The sequence below is a fragment of the Sycon ciliatum genome, chromosome 4 (assembly GCF_964019385.1).
Source record: "Sycon ciliatum chromosome 4, ocSycCili1.1, whole genome shotgun sequence".
Taxonomy (NCBI): domain Eukaryota; kingdom Metazoa; phylum Porifera; class Calcarea; order Leucosolenida; family Sycettidae; genus Sycon; species Sycon ciliatum.
The window spans coordinates 21,020,228-21,038,479 of record NC_088646.1 but is presented as its reverse complement, the minus strand read 5'-3'; the positions used below and the strand labels follow the sequence as shown (position 1 = coordinate 21,038,479).

At 45.2% G+C, this 18,252-nt stretch overlaps 1 protein-coding gene across 1 annotated transcript; it reads right to left on the bottom strand.

Annotated features, from left to right (window-relative positions):
- Positions 1–3,703: 3,703 nt before the first annotated feature.
- LOC135814971 (uncharacterized) lies at positions 3,704–18,048 on the bottom strand. The gene is made up of 8 exons (XM_065328181.1): positions 17,835–18,048; positions 17,690–17,761; positions 16,673–16,750; positions 10,786–10,846; positions 10,105–10,159; positions 8,711–8,807; positions 7,674–7,732; positions 3,704–4,224 (listed from the first exon to the last, which is right to left on the bottom strand). Exons 1-8 carry the CDS (start codon positions 17,905–17,907, stop codon positions 3,775–3,777), a joined length of 945 nt encoding a protein of 314 aa, XP_065184253.1. The 5' UTR covers positions 17,908–18,048; the 3' UTR covers positions 3,704–3,774.
- Positions 18,049–18,252: the final 204 nt, after the last annotated feature.

Here is an 18,252-nt window from a genome sequence, read left to right as displayed (position 1 = left end):
CCGCAACCAAATTCTGGCTGCACATCCCCGGCATATGTGGATAGCGACTGGCTAGCGCTCAGCATTTCATAACACTTTCTGGCTGAGTATACTCGTCCTTGACTCGTTTCTGGCAGGAGTTTATGCTAGTGCAGTACTATTGACTATGGCAGAGCAGTAACAAGCCACTCGGAAGTCCTACACCGCCTCGATCTCAGCTAGAGGCAAAAGGCAAACAATGCAGACAGCCAAGCCCCCCCCCCCCCCACTTCAGCTCATTTCTACATGTAGATGTCAAGCTATATGACTTTTACTTCAAGGTTTTCAATGTTGATTAATACTAGTAGAGGCAGGCTAGGATTCAAAACAACACTGGTCATACCAATAGTACGTGAATCGTTTTTATTTCAATCCAAATCCAAATGAGCAACAGAAACCATCAAAAAGAAGGTATAAAGCAACAGCAAATGAAGGTATGCGAGAAAAACCCAATTTTCTAAAAAAGAAGAAGAAAAGAAAGAGAAAAATAGTGAACAAAATCTCACACATTGAAAAGCATGAGGTAGAAACCACTAAAGAGCCGCAATCAAATAGACCCCACCCTAACATGGATAAAACACAGTCAGCAAGTTTCCACAGTAAATCAAAGCAAAACATTCAACAAACAACAAAACAAAAATAACAAAAGAGTACTCTTGGTCATACTACCAGTAGTATCAAGAGTACATAAACCGGTTTATGTACTCTTGATACTACTGAAGTAGTAAGGATGGAACAACAATGTCAGCATGAATGGATAATGTGTCTACTTTGAAGTCCTTCGCTCGATAAGCTTTGTACTCATTCTTGGGGAAACACTTTGCTAGGCGTATCGTTAGTACCGTATTCTCCGAAGTAGAAGCCACACGTTAAAAAACACCAACAATTCAACCAAGAGTAGATGTCTCAGTTTTAAAATAAGTGTTTTTCGTGACAAAATTCTGCGTGCGTTTTACACTCCGGAAAATATGGTACACAAGCACATACTTGTCTAAGGGTGCGTTCTTAAATCCTCTCGGAAAAGTTGGAGACTCTCGGAAAGGTTCGAGAGCTGTTCTTACATGTATATCCTCTCCTCTGCATACGCACAGTGCGTACTACATTTGTGGCACTCAATAGCACGGCCCCTTTGGCGCTTCATATTGCTTCACATGTGCAAAATATCTCCAAATTCATGGAGACCCGTTCTTGCATTATACCACTTTCTTCGACTTCTCTTTTCTTCTTCTCCGAGAAGCTAGAGAATATAAGAACGCACCCTAACTGTGTGACCTAAGGGGCCATTATCGATAGTTTCGACGGAACAAAAAACTTTAGTTATGACCCTCACCCACCCACCCATCCACCCGGTTGAACGAATAGCGTATTGACTTGACATCTAGGATGGGTTGATACCCTTCAGTTATCAATATTATTTTTCAACATGAAACTCTCCTCAACCAACCCACCCGTGAACAAACGTTTTTACCTTCGTTTAAAAGATCGATAATTATGGACAGCCCCTAAGGCACAAAACTGACAAGGATATTGAGACATTCGACGACCTGACCCCTAGTTCCAACACATCTACGAAGCGCAAACCAACAACCTTCCAAATTGGAAGGCTCAGGTGCGGAACGTTCCAATGAGGATATTGACTTTCGGTTTGTGACAGCCTGGTTCGTCTTCGCTTGCCTTCCCCTCTTCATGTATTTTTAGTAATTTTTTTACATACCTTTGAGCCTCCCCAGTTGGGTGGTCTGTTGCCTTGCGTTTTCGAGTTGTAGTTAGACCGGTTTGTCCAATGGTCTTAATAGTCTCGTCATCATCAACCCTTAACGTTCGACATTCTTTGTTGCCGAGGGACATAGCTCGTGCACATCTTCGCGGTGCATCCCTTCCCCTCGTTGGAACTGTCCGCACCTGAGCCTTCCTAGTTGGAAGGTTGTTGGTTTACGCTTCGTATATGTGTTGGAACTAGGTGTCAGGTCGTCGAATGTCTCAATATCCTTGTCAGTTTTGTGCCTTGTTGTCGCACTTATAGGTCCTTTTCTCTTTATATATTACTTTTGGCTCAACATCCGAGTTCCTAAAAGTAAGCATTTGATGTATCACAAATGCATTACTGTATCTACAGTACCAAGTGGCTGTTTAAAGTAAGCCCCTAAATACCGATATTTCTTTCAACAACAAACAGAGCTTTAAAGCTTCTCTCCAGCCCCATCTCCCATTATACAGAAGACATGCTATTCCTCAAAATACCAGTCAACGATTTCAATGTGCTAACCCCCCCCCCCCCTCCCAAAAAACAAGGTGACTGTACCTCAGTTACTCAAAAAGCAGATTGAAGTCGTTCCATTTTGAACAGCACACTTTACACTCTATGGCGACGTAAGACTGGAGTAAAATAAGCTCCTAAAAATCTCGGACGGCAAAAACACATATCGCGTGGTATGTTCCAAGCAGGGAGTCGTAAAATAATTGTTTTGTTCCAATAGAGTTCAATGATTTCAATGTCTTGATTCACGCTCAACAAAATGTGAGTACGGGAAGTACAGTACTACTCCCGCCATGGCTAGAACTGCTGGGAGTGTACTGCAACACACAATAGGAAGGGTATCCAGAGTTGCACACTCTTGGAAGCTTTTTTACTCTCGTTAACACCAATACACACTGAAGTAAGAGAAAATGCTTTGCATTACCATGTGGATGTAAAGATGAATTGGAGCATCAGAATGATATTATGATAAAAAATACGCCTTCAAGACAGTATGCCCAATGGTGTTGGCATAACTTGGGTTGGACTGCATTTACAGACTGTCCCTACAAAGGGCATCTTCACCTGCCTACTAAAGAGTCAGTGCATCCTACCTTTATTGTACCACATGCCTGTATGTAATAAATGTGCATGCAGAGCTATGCTTGGCCAATCCAGCACAAACGGAAAGTTCATACCAATTTCTCCGAAACTGATCGCCACAGCCACCATCACTTCCCCTACCGCCCCTCTCAAGGACAACACAAACCATGGGTTGGATACTGTACGTGAACTTCACAATTCACATGCCAACACTGCAGAAATTCAATCCCATAATCCTCTTACAGCTTATCCAGTGGTCCCTCTATCATCCGGCACTATTTGTGCTACGGAAGTTCTGCTGGATTAGGGAGGGTGCTGGATTAGAACATCTTCTGATTTACTGCTGCAATATGCACGAAAAGGACATTTTGGTAAATTACGCTGGTTTATCGAGGGTGCTGGTTTATAAAGTGCTGGATTAAAGAGGGACGGCTGCATAATTTTACCAAGAGTATATAACCCCCCAAAAGTGTGCAACTCATGATACCCTATGGGGTTCGCCGATGGCGAAAACTCACATCATGTGGTGTAGTGTCGCAGTTGTACACTTCCAGCCCGTTTTTAGCGAGCAGCGGAGTAATAAAAAAGCACTCTCTGACAGAAACTCACTGCGCGTATGCAAATCCCCAGCATGATCATGGCAGATATTCGGATTGCGGCATGCTATCCTTCGTTTGTATGTAGTACGAAACGTACCTGAGACACGTGATGTGAGTTTTCGGCGTCGGGGACCCAGAGCTGCACACTCTTGGGGTGGGGGTTATATACTCTGGATTATACTGGTAACTAGATATCCAAGTATAGCCACAGCCAGGAAACACATCACTGATTGATCACTCTCACAAATCAGTATTTATACACTTTTATTCACATCTCAGTCAATATTTGAGACACTGTTGAAGATAACTTTACCCTGTTCACTCATCCCTTGATGGCTTGTCTTGAAATTCACGAAGAGCCTCCTCGAGAACAGCCGTCTTGGTGTTCTTTGGCAAAGACCGATGGTCGATCTCCATCGGCTTGCCTTCATGTTGGAGAATGCCGTCAGCAGCAAGAGCAGCTGCTTCCTCAATGAACCTTTTTCTTCGCTCGGCCGAAATCTTCTCTTGTTTAGCCTCTTCTGCTGCTTCTAGCTTCCTAATAGCACGGAGCCTGTGCTTGCGGATGAATCTCAAGGTTCTCTCAGGGTCTCTTGGCTTGTCAAGAGAATGATGGGGACCACGTCGCCAGATATCAAGGGGCGGGTCCATCCGTAACTCATTCATAAGGTAGTCGTACCGGGCAAAGTTCACCTTCATCAGGACTTTCTGAGCGGCCAGCAAGGAGCCTGCGTTTTTCGGCATCATTCTGGTCTTTGTCTTTCGATCCTGAGCACAGAAAACCAGAGTTAGGAGAATACTAGAACTATGAAGGAGTTTTTCTTTTCTTAAAAAAATTGTTTATAGTTTAAAAAAACTTAAAATAGAAGAAATCACATGGAAACGAGTTATGAAATACACAATCATACACAGTTGCGAGGGCAAGACGCTCTGATCTTGACCGAGGTCTGTGAGTGATCTTGCCCGAGGTCGAGACGCCCGAGGGGCGCAGCCCCGAGGGCGTCTCGACCGAGGGCAAGAACACTCACATGACCGAGGGCCAGATCAGAGCGGCTTGCCCGACGCAACTGTGTATGATCGTGGTTCATACATGGCCCACCTCCCGAACAACGACGTTACGTAAACAATCATAGAGTTCTGGCAGTACAGGAGCTCAAGAACAAGTAGGTTGGTCGGGGACGTGGTGTCTACACTATCACTCCTTTGCTGACACGCGATGATCTTATCAATTTTCGCTTACATCAGTACATGAAGGCCTCGTGCGTAGATCTACTGTGCTACGCGCCTTGGCCAGCGCCCGGGCCTTGGGCCTGCCTGGCCGTACGCTGATCGGAGTCATGACTCATGGTCATGTTTTCACTGGCATTCTTTGAAACTGTATATAAGTGCGATACCACCTAGGGGTGGAGGTCGGGGACGTGGTGGACGGATCTCTTGCCATTTTTTCCAATTATTTACTCCTCAGGTTAAGTCGTCCTTTCGTACTCGTAGACTGTATATAAGCGCGATACCACCTAGGGGTGGAGGTCGGGGACGCGGCGGACGGATCTCTTGCCATTTTTTCCAATTATTTACTCCTCGGGTTAATTCGTCCTTTCGTACTCGTAGACTGTATATAAGCTCTATACCACCTAGGGGTGGAGGTCGGGGATGTGGTGGCCAGAACTCTTGCCATTTTTCCCTTCGCCTTGAAGAAGAAGAAGAATGTTTTGAATTGTTTTCAGGTTGTAGCAGTTTAGTTTTGTCACTCCTTTACTGACACGCGTACAAACCTGTTGTCAACATCGCCATTAGCTTGTAGAATACTGCATTGTATACTGGATTGTAGAATACTACATGTAGCCACCTTTGCTACCTTACATAATAGTACTTGTATGTTTATTACATCAATGAACAGAACTGAGCATGAGGTCATGTCTACAGGCATGCCCAATCTACACCTGCAAGGTCGACTGCCATTGTGCGCCACCCGCAAGGATAGGTGGTCTTCTCGTTGAACATTGTGACTTCAAAAGCAGTACTGGCCAACTCTTTCGTTTGGCGGACGACAAATGTTCAATGTTGACCGTGTCGAGCACTTTAGGAAATGGTACATGCGCATGCGCGCAGCAATGCTATTTTACTCCAGATCTTGACCGGCTGACTGAAGTTCTTGACCGGCTGACTGAAGTTCTTGACCGGCTAAGCGGTCAGGATCGCCTGATCTTGACTGCTTATTCTGGTCGCCCATTGGCCGTCACCTGGCAACAAGCACGTGCCATGTATGAAGCAACTATCCACGACTGTAACCAGATCATAACCAAGTCAGAAAGAATAAGTGCAATAACAGGGCACACAACTGACAGGCCACTGAGACATTCAGCGACCGGAGACCTAGCTCTAGCACATCTCCAGCGCGCAAACCAACAGCCTTCCAGCTTGGAAGGTTCAAGGTTATAGAGGGACCAATGAGGGGCAGGTGAGCGCAGCGAAAATGTGCACAAGCTAAGTCCCACGGCAACAAAGAATGCCGACCGTTACAGGACGATGACGAGACCAGTTAATATGCGGTCTAGCTACAATTCAAAGCACCAAAGCAACACACCACCCAACTTGGGTGGGTCAGCAATATCAGAGATAAAGAGGTATTTACTGGAGATATTTACTGGCTCAGTATCCGGGTTAAATTTGCACACCTGATGAGCCGTCATGAACAATACGGCGAAATGTACGTCGTGTGAAACTACTTGTTATGGTGGTCAACTCGTTCACAATAGTGTCATGCATGAGGAGTACCGTTAGATATTGGCGTCCGGCTTTGTACAATTCGTTTCGCAAAGCTGCCCCTTTCTTCATCAACACCAACCCACTGTTCTTGTGTGGAGCTCATTGCCGCTCGAAGGGGAAATCATTACAGATTGACTGGACGGTGTGCAATGTGCGTGCAATGTCAACAACACCAGGGTCTGCTCTAGGATGTCAAACCAACCGGGTACACGTGCACCTGGCACAACTCTTGCAACCGGATGAGAGCCAGGTACGCTCAAATGCGGCTACTGCATATACATATCCATGTACATGTACATGGACATCAGGCCAGGGAGTCTTGACATTGTTAGGACTACGTGATGTACTTGAACATGTATGTATTCCCAACCGGGTCACAAGTGACCCAGTGTTCTTTTTCCAAACGGGTCCAAGTACACCCAAACCGGGTCGCTGTCCCGGCTGAGCCGGCTCTGGAGCAGACACTGCAACACATGACCGAGAGTCAGGACTCACACATCTGTCCCATTGCAAAATACAACCACATAGCGGTCAAGGGGGGGGGGGGGGGTGGTAGGGCACTCTTGCAATGCTTTACGGTAATTAGATCGGAGCAGCAGGGAAAGCATTGGAGAAGTAATCATACAACACACACACACACACACACACACACACACACACACACACACACACACACACACACACACACACACACACACACACACACACACACACACACACACATACACACACACACACACACACACACACACTTGTCCTCACTGCCAAAACTGGTCACGTGGGTCTCCCCAGGAGAGGGGAGAGAGACTCAAAAGGAATCTTGGAAAGAGGACTCAATTGGCCATTGAACCACCCAGCGGCCGACACCCCCTGAAACCCCCAAACTAGGGTGGACTTGAAATGATCCCACTTATGGGCTCACCACACCTCAGTAAATGGGTGAGGACAAGGTGCAGAAAAAGGATTGACGGCATCAGGGTATCCGTCCCGGGATCCAACTGCAGTTACCCCTGCTTAAGGTAATACTTGCTACTAGTGTGGGTGGTTAAATCAGAGTGGATCTGATATAAGCTTCACTAGCACCATTGATTACACAAGAGTTAATCTAGCCAGAAGCAGTCCATGGTTAACAGGTATGTATACTTCAAATAGAAAGTATATGAACCCTGAAACCAACAAAGGTGGTAGGTACAACAATACACCTTCAAGCAGCCGAGCCCGTTGGCAACAGGCCCTACACTATCTGGCATAAGTGTACCCACCAACCGAACTAGCTAGCGAGCTAGCTGGCACACACACACACACACACACACACACACACACACACACACACACACACACACACACACACACACACACACACACACACACACACACACACACACACACACACACACACACACACACACACACATGTGTGTGTAATAGCAGGAAAATAAACGATCACTTACCCGGGGGAAGCGAGCCATATGAACCTGAAGATTCTTGTGGTGAAGAGCATATTTTGCAACTGTTTTCCGAATATATATAAAAGCACACACAGACACACCGCAAAGATCCGCAAAATACAAGGGACTTCAAAAAACAGAATATGGTACGGTTGCAAACCTCCGACACAAGCGTACTATCCCCCCCCCCCCCCCCCCTCTGCAGTCAGAACTTCACATCACCTGCCCAACTGCCGTTAAACTGCAACACATGAAATCGGCAGTGTGCTTCACTTCATGATGTTTTCCATCTGCATCATTGTGAATGCCAGTCAGCATGCCCAAATGGTTGATGAGTGATCCCTGTACCCTCTCGGCTACCCCATTGTGAGAGAAGCCCCTTGAAAGGGAAAACGAATAAACAAGGTTCAGGTTGCACGCATGGGCCCAGCTACCATACAACAATAATCAGGTATCGTCTTGGGCTGTATCGTGTAGCGTTTTAGTCAGGTGTTGGGTTCAGGTGTTTGTCTAGGGGAAACATGGGTACCCTATTAGGTAGTGTTACTATGGAAACACCATAATATTATTTCACCGTACCATTATAAATGACTACATCATTTTATGGTACATGTACCAGATGTACCATCTCTATGAGTTGTCAATCACTGAGTTTGGTTTCATCGTAATTTTCTCTCCAAGAACTTCCCAATCAACAAGAGATCGTCAAAATTGGTCAGAGAAAGCCAAAGTTGCAGCTGACACTCAAACGCAACACAACACTCAATCAGGGGTTTCGGCAAATTTTCAGACCGGAGAAGCCCGCGAGGTCCACGGGTAGCACAGGTACCTGTGCGCAGTCCTGTAGTATCCCCTGAAGCACATACAATGTAAAGAACTAAACACATATAGATCAGGCTGTCCAGCCGTCCTGCTTTGGACCAAAACATTTATACATTTACATGGGAGACAATTGCCTTTGCAGACATGTTGTGTCCTGCTTTGGAACGTGGCAAGGTTGGACAGACTGTATAGATCAACCCGTTGCGGGAGGTACTCACTCTTGAACTCCATTTCATTGGCGACTAAGTCGAGTGGGTTCTGCGTCTTTCTGAGCGCATCCTGAAGATACTTTGTCAGGAAGAAGGTTTGCCGATCCTGGGTAAGAACAGAATGTGTGGTACACACTAAGTGTTGTAGCCATGCAACACTACGACATACAGTTACTATAGGTAAAATAAGACAGGATGCAAGCACATATCACACACTGAGCAATACTACTGCAGTATAAATATGAAATACCACATGAACGAGGCAGTAAAGGGGGAAGAGGTTAAACCTTATTCTTTCAATTTTTTCCGCCATAATCGCTGGGCAGGTATCGTAAAGCACCACAAGAGCGCCCCACCACCACGTCCCTCGGTGGTCGCGTTGTGGAGGTGGTGCCCTGTCTGTAGGTCATATGACACATACTTTGCACACACATTGCACGTTGTGCAGCCAATCCATACTCAGTTAACTTCGAGCGGATGTGAGCTCCACACAAGACCATAATTAAGTGTGACCGGAGTACACTAAGGTTCTCACACAAACGTGGCTGCACTTTGCCGCATGATTTCCCTTTACCTGGCTGCAAAATGAAGGTGGGGCGATCTCGCGTATATTTGATTTTCAATTATTTCAGTCGACTCCTCGCAATCTTAGCCTTCCCGGAAAGCTCTTGATGGAGCACACCAGTACTGAACTCGCCACAACTTGGTCCACGGCGAATATGCATCAATATAGAGAAGTACTAGAAAAGTGGACAATTGCATCGAAGCACTGGTATTTTCATCCCAGAAAGATCCCATTTTCTGACACTGGTAGACCATTCGATCGCTCAATTTGGCTCAGGGATGGCCGAGTGTTCCCAATTCAATTCAGTGAGCATACACTGTACAAAGGTGTCCACATCAGGTGGCAAAATAAGGGTTAGTAACATGCAATCGATACAGGTTGTGAATAAAGTTATTATTACTAAGGACGTTAAGCAATGCGAAAATTCGAACTTTTGGTGGTGGTGATATTTCGCGAAAATCTATTTCGAAAAAGAAATCTTGTGAGGCTTAGCAATGCGAAATGACTTTTCTCGAAGTTATTTGAATCTCTTAGTACCGTACCGTGTATGGAGCTTAGTCTCAAGCAGGAGGCTGTAAAATTACTACTCTCTGTGGTCAAATGCGTACCGAGAAAAGAGAAAGTTACTTTCGCAAATCACTGCAACTTCGCGTCCAAGTTTTCGAAGTTTCGAGCTTTGTTTCTGTACTCATTCCCAGACTCGAATTTCTTTTCGAACTTTCGCGTTGCTAAACGTCCTTATTTTTAAAAAAAGAGAGAAAAAAGTGAGATCTACAGTGTAGGATCACAGAGTGATATTCCTTGCGAGAATACGAACAGAACAACGGCTGCAGCACACCTTTGCAAGATACTTCATCTGGAAGCACATCCGTGTACCCTCATCCATCTGGTCACTGCACAAAGGACGACAAACAAGCTTTTAAAATTGTCACACTCACACCGTCACTATTTACATAGCTCAACACAGAGTCAACAGTCAGAAGTACTGGAAAAATAATAAGGACTATTTTTCCATCACCTACTTCCAGATCCTATTCCAATTTACATCGGAGTACACACATCAATGGGACACCCGGTACTTGTGCCAGCGATTTGCCCCCTCATCCTCACCATTAGGCGATGTACCTGCAATGGGTTATTTCGGGTGGCAGTGGCCATAGTAAGTTCGGGGTTATTCACAAATATCGATCTTCTCACGACACAAGCTAATTTCCGAGGTATTCAACAGGATACAAAAGCACTGTTTTCCATTTTCCAAGTACATGTAGAGGTGCTTGCATAAAGTGCTTTCATGACGGGGGGGGGGGGGGGGGGGGGGGGGGAGAGCTAGCTGACGTCTTTTCGTTCCGTGAAAAGTTTGATGCCTATCGATAGCCCTTGGAGGCAGCATGTGTACAATGCCATCCAAGCAAACCAAACAAAAGAACAGCAAAGACATACATATAGTTGGTGCTTACATTCAACCAAAGACACCACAAGCAAATGCACAGGACATGTAGGCAGACAAAAAGGCACGTACAGTTCATCCTTCAAGTGCTGGTAGTCGAAAACATACGCGCCCGCCGCTGGCAGTGCACGAACTGCAGGTATGCATGAAATAGAAACGTTCACAGAACACTGCATGTAGCACAGCCATCACACTAGTACACAGGACAGCATGCTTAGCATAGGTACCGCATTTTACGGAGTACGAGCCGCACCAAAAAAAGTCGGTGCGGCTTTGACTGCGATGATCAAATTAACGGTGATACCGTATATTCTCTATTTAACACTTTGGAGCCCCTAAAGTCAAAAATCGATGGTATACCATCGATGGACTAAAACGTTCGTAACTCACTCGAAACTTGACGGATTTCCACGATCGAAATATCTAGGATGAAGCCGAAGGGCTCAGCTGTCTAATGCAACAATCGCCGAAGAGCTACGATGTCTCGTTGCAGAGATATCGTGCTCAACATTTCAGTCATGGCAAAAGTCGAACTTTTTTCTCAATGACTGGCCTTGAGTGAGGGATTTCCCCTTGGATGACGTGCTGATTCATCCAGGTACGCTTCCTGCACGTGGCCAGTATAAAACTATACTCATCGCAAAAAATTGAGCATTCCACGATGAATGAGAGTGAAATGGCTGGCGTTGAGGACATTTGCTCGTATATCCAGCTCTGTGGACTGTTCGAGGCGCCGTGGCGTTGGATATGTGACTGCTGTGGCGTTGAATATGAGCTCTAGTTACTCTGCTCGCGGAGAGCTTTCCAGGAAGCACAAGATTATGGAAATCAAATAACAAGCACCAAAGGTATGACCGAAATAAGGTAAAGAATATATCGTAATTGCAGGCGCATACCATTATCAGGATTTTTGGGGCTCCAAAGGGTGAAGCGCCGTGCTTATAATTTTTCAACAAATTTTTTCAACACCCCTCTACCCCGTGCGTATATTGGAGACCGCGCTCATATTGGAGATCGTGCTTATATTTTTTCAACCAACACATCCCTACAGAGCAAGAAGAAATACATGCTGGATATCATGCATGTAGCATTGATTTCCACCAAGACCGTGCTAATAATAGAGACTGTGCTAATAAATGTTTCGAAAGGTGCTCACAGTGTGCTATTAAGGAGGTTCCGGAGTACGATTTTTCGTGCCAAAATCCATAGAGGCTCTACGGATTTTTTATACGTCGTTTTCGAGCAGTGAAATGTTCCGGAGTACGGAACTTATGTGTTTGCCGTCATTGCCCAGGTTACGATCGCAAACACGTCACATTCCCGCGCTATGCCTTTATACTGTGAAAATTTGTACCGAAATCAAAACTTCCCGCGAAAAATCGATGTTTCTCGTACCAAATTTGTACGCGAAAAATCTTTCTGCACCCGATGACGCAAAATCTCCATACGAAACATGGTTCATATGAAAGCCAGTCCACACGGATTCTCCGTGCCGAAAAATCGAATGGAGCACCCCTGGAAAAAATCCGTAGCGCCCATACGGATTTTGGCACGGAAAATCGTACCCCGGAACCTCTCTAGTATTAGAGACTGCGCTAGTAACGGAGCTACCGGAGACCTGTGCTTATAATAGAGAATATACGGTAACTAGGGTAGATGTAAAGTTTGTGACAAAAAATCTGGGTGTGGCGTATACTCCAGAATACTCCAGAAAACACCGTAGGCATGCCAATATCATTCCACCGTTGACTTGCATCGGCACAGAGGCCTTCTGAGGAGGAAAAGATGCCAGTGCAAGTTCAGCATCGTCACTACATGCACATGGCCCAAAACGTTCGCATACTGCGCCTACTGGGGCCATTTCCAGCCAGTCTCCTGGCAGGTCTACACCACCACTGCTACACTCATCACCTAATTTGGTTAATGCACAAGAATGATGATGATGATGATGATTATGACGATGTACATGTACTTGTAACATACGTTGATAAACATTTGCACTGCTTAGCTTGCAATCCGTTTGTGAGGGCAGTTCAGCACCAGTGAAGATGCGAAACCAGTGGACAAAAGGCCCTATTCTAGTAGGAGGGAATGGCCCTGGAGCATTGTTGCAGCAGAATATATATAGCCCTGGTGCAGCAGCAGCACAAAAAGAGATTACCAAACCTGTAGCATTCAAATGTAAATAAGAGAATGCCCATGGGTGGAGGACACACTGTGGAGGATAGCACTGTCCCTGGCAAAATGTACATACAGTGGAGATCGGATTGGGATTGCCCTATCAAAATATGAATAAATAATAATAATAATAATATTAACTGGTTTGAGGGAAAGAGACAAACGGGAAAAGTCTGAAGAAAAAATTGACTGTCACCACCAGGACTCGAACCAGGGACCCTCGCTTGTAGCCAGCGATGCTCTAACCACTGAGCTATGGTGTAGTCGTCATCCCAGCAGAGGCCGTTCAACATTTTCTTCAGACTTCGTAACTCACACTTCCTGTGAATCCACACAGGCGGGTGGGACGCAGCCCTCACTGTAACCCACACACTTCACGTACAAACTAGCACGCGGGGAGCCCCAAGTCATAAAATATTGACTGGTTCGAGGGAAAGAGACAAACGGGAAAAGTCTGAAGAAAAAATTGACTGTCACCACCAGGACTCGAACCAGGGACCCTCGCTTGTAGCCAGCGATGCGATGCTAATAATAATAATAATAATAATAATAATATAACGACCTTGCATATAACGAGAAGATTAATAATAATAATAATAATAATAATAATAATATGTAAATAGGCGTCGAGGCGACAATAGTTTTAGAATTGCGATCAACAGAACGAGCTGAACCGACATTTTCACAAAGGCTTTTATTGTATTCAAAAAACGAGTGTATACGAAGGCAGTGAAGAACATGGAAGAAAGAAAAAATGTGATGTGGAAGAAATGATGAACAAAAATTGTACTTCGAACTAGTTTTCGCACAACACTCCTCAGGAAGCTACGTTGTACTAATGAAAAACAATCCAGAAAGATACTAATAAAGAGAAATGGAGTGAGAAGAAACAACACCTATGAAAATGATAATCCTAGCACTAAGGTAATAACAGGAAAAACTGCGAAAGCACTTAACGAACTTGTAAGGACTACTAGTATACTGTGACACAAGATATGACACCATGGCCAACCAGAGCCAAACCGACAGAACAAGTTGCTACTAAAACAATTTCAAACGAATAATGCCGTCCTTCTGGACACACAGATTAGGCTTATGAATACGTTGACAAACGGCTTCTAACACACTCAACTGCAACTTATAACCATGACGAGCACGGCACAAAACAGAAAAAGAAGAATCAGAATAAACCTTACAACAATCAGGACGAGATGCAAGATGCTTATACACTGATGACTTCCTACTAGAAAACACACGCTCGCACCCACTCTTACTCACACAATCATTCTCGCTCTCACACTCACCGGAATCACTGGACTCACTGGCCGAATCCTCCTCAACGACTTCCTGCCTCGGAGCAATCAGGTCCCGTCTCCTCCCATCAGTCGTCTCACGTTCCTGTTGTGTATTGCGTTGGTTCGGTACTTCCGTACTGAAATAGGTCATGGTGTAATTAGCAGTTGTTCTTCTGGGTCTCGTTGATATTGAGGTAGGTATTGTTGTCGTCTCTGCCGGTGATGCAGCAAGCAATGCTGATGCAAACGTGTCTGCATGCAACACACGTGGCGTCGCCAAAGCCACATCCACCTCCGCTGGTGGAGGGAGTGACTTGGTCATGGCCACGGGAGCCAATGGTGGACTTGTCGAGTGAGACGCTAGGTCCTGTGTTGGCGGAGGTAGTGGTTGTTTACGGGGTCTTCCCCGCGTGGGACGCTCCAGTTGTGCGCTACGTGGGATAATGTGTAAAGGAGTGTGTTGCTTGATGCGTTCACTCAGGTGCTGAACAGTCCTACCAACATACCGTACTTGTTGAGAAAACCGAATTTGGTAGCGTAACATCGGTGTATCGTAAACCGACATTCACCGGACAATACATTTCCTATGACTCGTACTGTTCATCTAATTATAAAATCAACTTAGTAAAGAATCTCGTGGATCGCGCCAAACGGATCTGTTCACCTTGTAAACTCAGTGGTGAGCTCGAATTTCTCCGTTCAGTTTTCACCAAAAACGGATACCCAGGCGACATGTTGGCAAAACTATTGTCTACAGCCCCCACGCCGAAACATGAATTGATAGGGCCTGCTCGTTGTCCTGTCTTTTTGTGCTTACCATGGAAGGGCAAGAAGTCTGACAATGTGAGTCGTGAAGTTCGTGCGATCATTAAACAAACCTACTATGCGGTACACTTCATACCCGTCTACACAACGATGCGTTCGTTCACGGTGTTGAAGGACGTCCTACCAACCCATCATTTAAGTCATGTAATCTACAACTTTGAATGCCGGAATTGTGCTAGCCGGTATGTTGGTAGGACTGTTCAGCACCTGAGCGAACGCATCAAGCAACACACTCCTTTACACATTATCCCACGTAGCGCACAACTGGAGCGTCCCACGCGGGGAAGACCCCGTAAACAACCACTACCTCCGCCAACACAGGACCTAGCGTCTCACTCGACAAGTCCACCATTGGCTCCCGTGGCCATGACCAAGTCACTCCCTCCACCAGCGGAGGTGGATGTGGCTTTGGCGACGCCACGTGTGTTGCATGCAGACACGTTTGCATCAGCATCGCTTGCTGCATCACCGGCAGAGACGACAACAATACCTACCTCAATATCAACGAGACCCAGAAGAACAACTGCTAATTACACCATGACCTATTTCAGTACGGAAGTACCGAACCAACGCAATACACAACAGGAACGTGAGACGACTGATGGGAGGAGACGGGACCTGATTGCTCCGAGGCAGGAAGTCGTTGAGGAGGATTCGGCCAGTGAGTCCAGTGATTCCGGTGAGTGTGAGAGCGAGAATGATTGTGTGAGTAAGAGTGGGTGCGAGCGTGTGTTTTCTAGTAGGAAGTCATCAGTGTATAAGCATCTTGCATCTCGTCCTGATTGTTGTAAGGTTTATTCTGATTCTTCTTTTTCTGTTTTGTGCCGTGCTCGTCATGGTTATAAGTTGCAGTTGAGTGTGTTAGAAGCCGTTTGTCAACGTATTCATAAGCCTAATCTGTGTGTCCAGAAGGACGGCATTATTCGTTTGAAATTGTTTTAGTAGCAACTTGTTCTGTCGGTTTGGCTCTGGTTGGCCATGGTGTCATATCTTGTGTCACAGTATACTAGTAGTCCTTACAAGTTCGTTAAGTGCTTTCGCAGTTTTTCCTGTTAGTACCTTAGTGCTAGGATTATCATTTTCATAGGTGTTGTTTCTTCTCACTCCATTTCTCTTTATTAGTATCTTTCTGGATTGTTTTTCATTAGTACAACGTAGCTTCCTGAGGAGTGTTGTGCGAAAACTAGTTCGAAGTACAATTTTTGTTCATCATTTCTTCCACATCACATTTTTTCTTTCTTCCATGTTCTTCACTGCCTTCGTATACACTCGTTTTTTGAATACAATAAAAGCCTTTGTGAAAATGTCGGTTCAGCTCGTTCTGTTGATCGCAATTCTAAAAATAATAATAATAATAATAATAATAATATAACGACCTTGCATATAACGAGAAGATTGAGTTTAGGGACACAATTCTGTTGCCCAAGTCGTTTAGTAAGTCCTTCGGGAAGATCGGGTTTAGTGACAGATCGAATATAGTGACATTTGTTCTCTCCCGAAGGAGTGTCGTTATATCCAATCTCCACAGTATAGGCAGATTTGGTGAGTAGGACATCGGCTTGTACAGTGCTCCACTTTGCCATAATTATATACCGTCTTGAATGATATTCCACCCAAAAGGCAAGGCACCTATTGCGTGCCATTGTCCTGTCTAGACTTACTTTTGTCGAGAAGTGCCTCTCCTTCTGCAGGTCTCTGTTGGAAGTCCACTTGGACTCCCTTCATCTTACCAACGTAGACTGGAGGACAAGAGAAGGACACAGACATATCCTCAACATGGTTGTGGTTGTGGTAGTGATGGCGGTGGCGGTTGTGGTGATAATAATGGTGGCGTGGTGGCGGCGATGATGGTGTGTGTATTCGTGTGTGTGTTTGTGTTTGTGTATGGTGTATGTTCCCCTCTCTCACTTCCGGTACATGCAACATCAAAAGACTAATTTATTCTTCTATTGCCCTGTAAAGTACAGTAAAATTCGCACATCCGCGTTACCACCGGCGTACAACTGTGTTGAGAAACACAACCAGCTTAGAGAAGTTTCGCTCATGCCAGGCCATCAACATGCCTGTTTAAGCCAGGGTGGCAGATGCAGCGCCTAACGGCGAGGTAGAGGTCCATGTTTTTACTGCAAAACGCATCACAGACCCTGTTTCTATCACTGGTGCCTGTTCCACCCAACTGCCCTCCACCTATTGCTATATACATTCACTACGCCACTTGAGAGCTTCTATTCCTAGTTTCATGGTTAAATGCTTGTACGATACAAGCAGATTTACACACGTCATTATTCGGCCGCAGTCGTAAGGCGGGGATAGCGCGCTGGTCTTTTTTGCTTCTCGCCACTTCGTTTAGTTACTGTCTTGTGTCGGTGGAGTGTTGTTATAGTTCAAGCAGTTGCGCCTCGGATTATGGTTGTATCAAGGAAGTTCAGAAAATAGTCTTCTGCGTAGTTGTAGATGAGTGCTTGTAAGCCCACAGTGTGGCGGTTGTAACAGTACATAATATCGGGGCATAATATACGAGTACAATGTCTACGTGTGGTATGATGCATTAGAGTTAAGATATGGTAGAGCTGGGACTGTTCATTGCCTAAACTCCTGAGAACACTCTTCACTACCCCAAACCAAAATATTAAAGAATTTGTAGGCGAAAGAGAAAACTTGTAACGTCATAATCATACCATCTGGAAGCGGATACGGCTCCAAGTTGTCTGTAGCTTGTGTCTCAGTAGGCTGAGCTGCAGTCTCCGTAACTGTAGACACAAATAACGATTACTTTTTTAGGCGAGAACCATTGAGTAAAACTGATCAGATAGATGTCTTTACCAGTTCTGCAAAATACACGAGCACTAATGGATCTCGAAGATGAGGCAGTAAGCCTCGTTAGGCAACTCAGCATCGCTGATTCGATATTGTTTGCCTATTTCATATCACTGCTACTGATTCCGCTAATTGAAAACAACTAACTACAGTGTAAGTTACTTGTATGTAGTGTACTTTTGAATTGGCACTTTTGCTATCTCAATGCAGTACGAGTCGTATTTTGCCAGTAAATGTAGGCTTTCATGGTTTTGCAGTGATTTTGACGGTAAATTTCTAGTCTCTAAACTTCGTGCGCAATACGCAACGGCTTACGGGAGATTATCGGTGATAATATCGTCGAAAAGGAGGATTTTTGCATAACAGTCTGTGCAAAGTTCAAAACCAATTTCAAAAGCTCACGTGCAAAACGTTTGAAGTGCGA

Coding starts and splice junctions, on each gene's coding strand:
- LOC135814971 (XM_065328181.1), bottom strand. CDS start 17,907: ATGCTGAGTTGCCTAACGAGGCTTACTGCCTCATCTTCGAGATCCATT. Junction 16,751..17,689: donor GCCGTATCCGCTTCCAGATG/GTATGATTATGA, acceptor CTTGTCCTCCAG/TCTACGTTGGTAAGATGAAG. Junction 4,225..7,673: donor ATATGGCTCGCTTCCCCCGG/GTAAGTGATCGT, acceptor TTCTGTGCTCAG/GATCGAAAGACAAAGACCAG.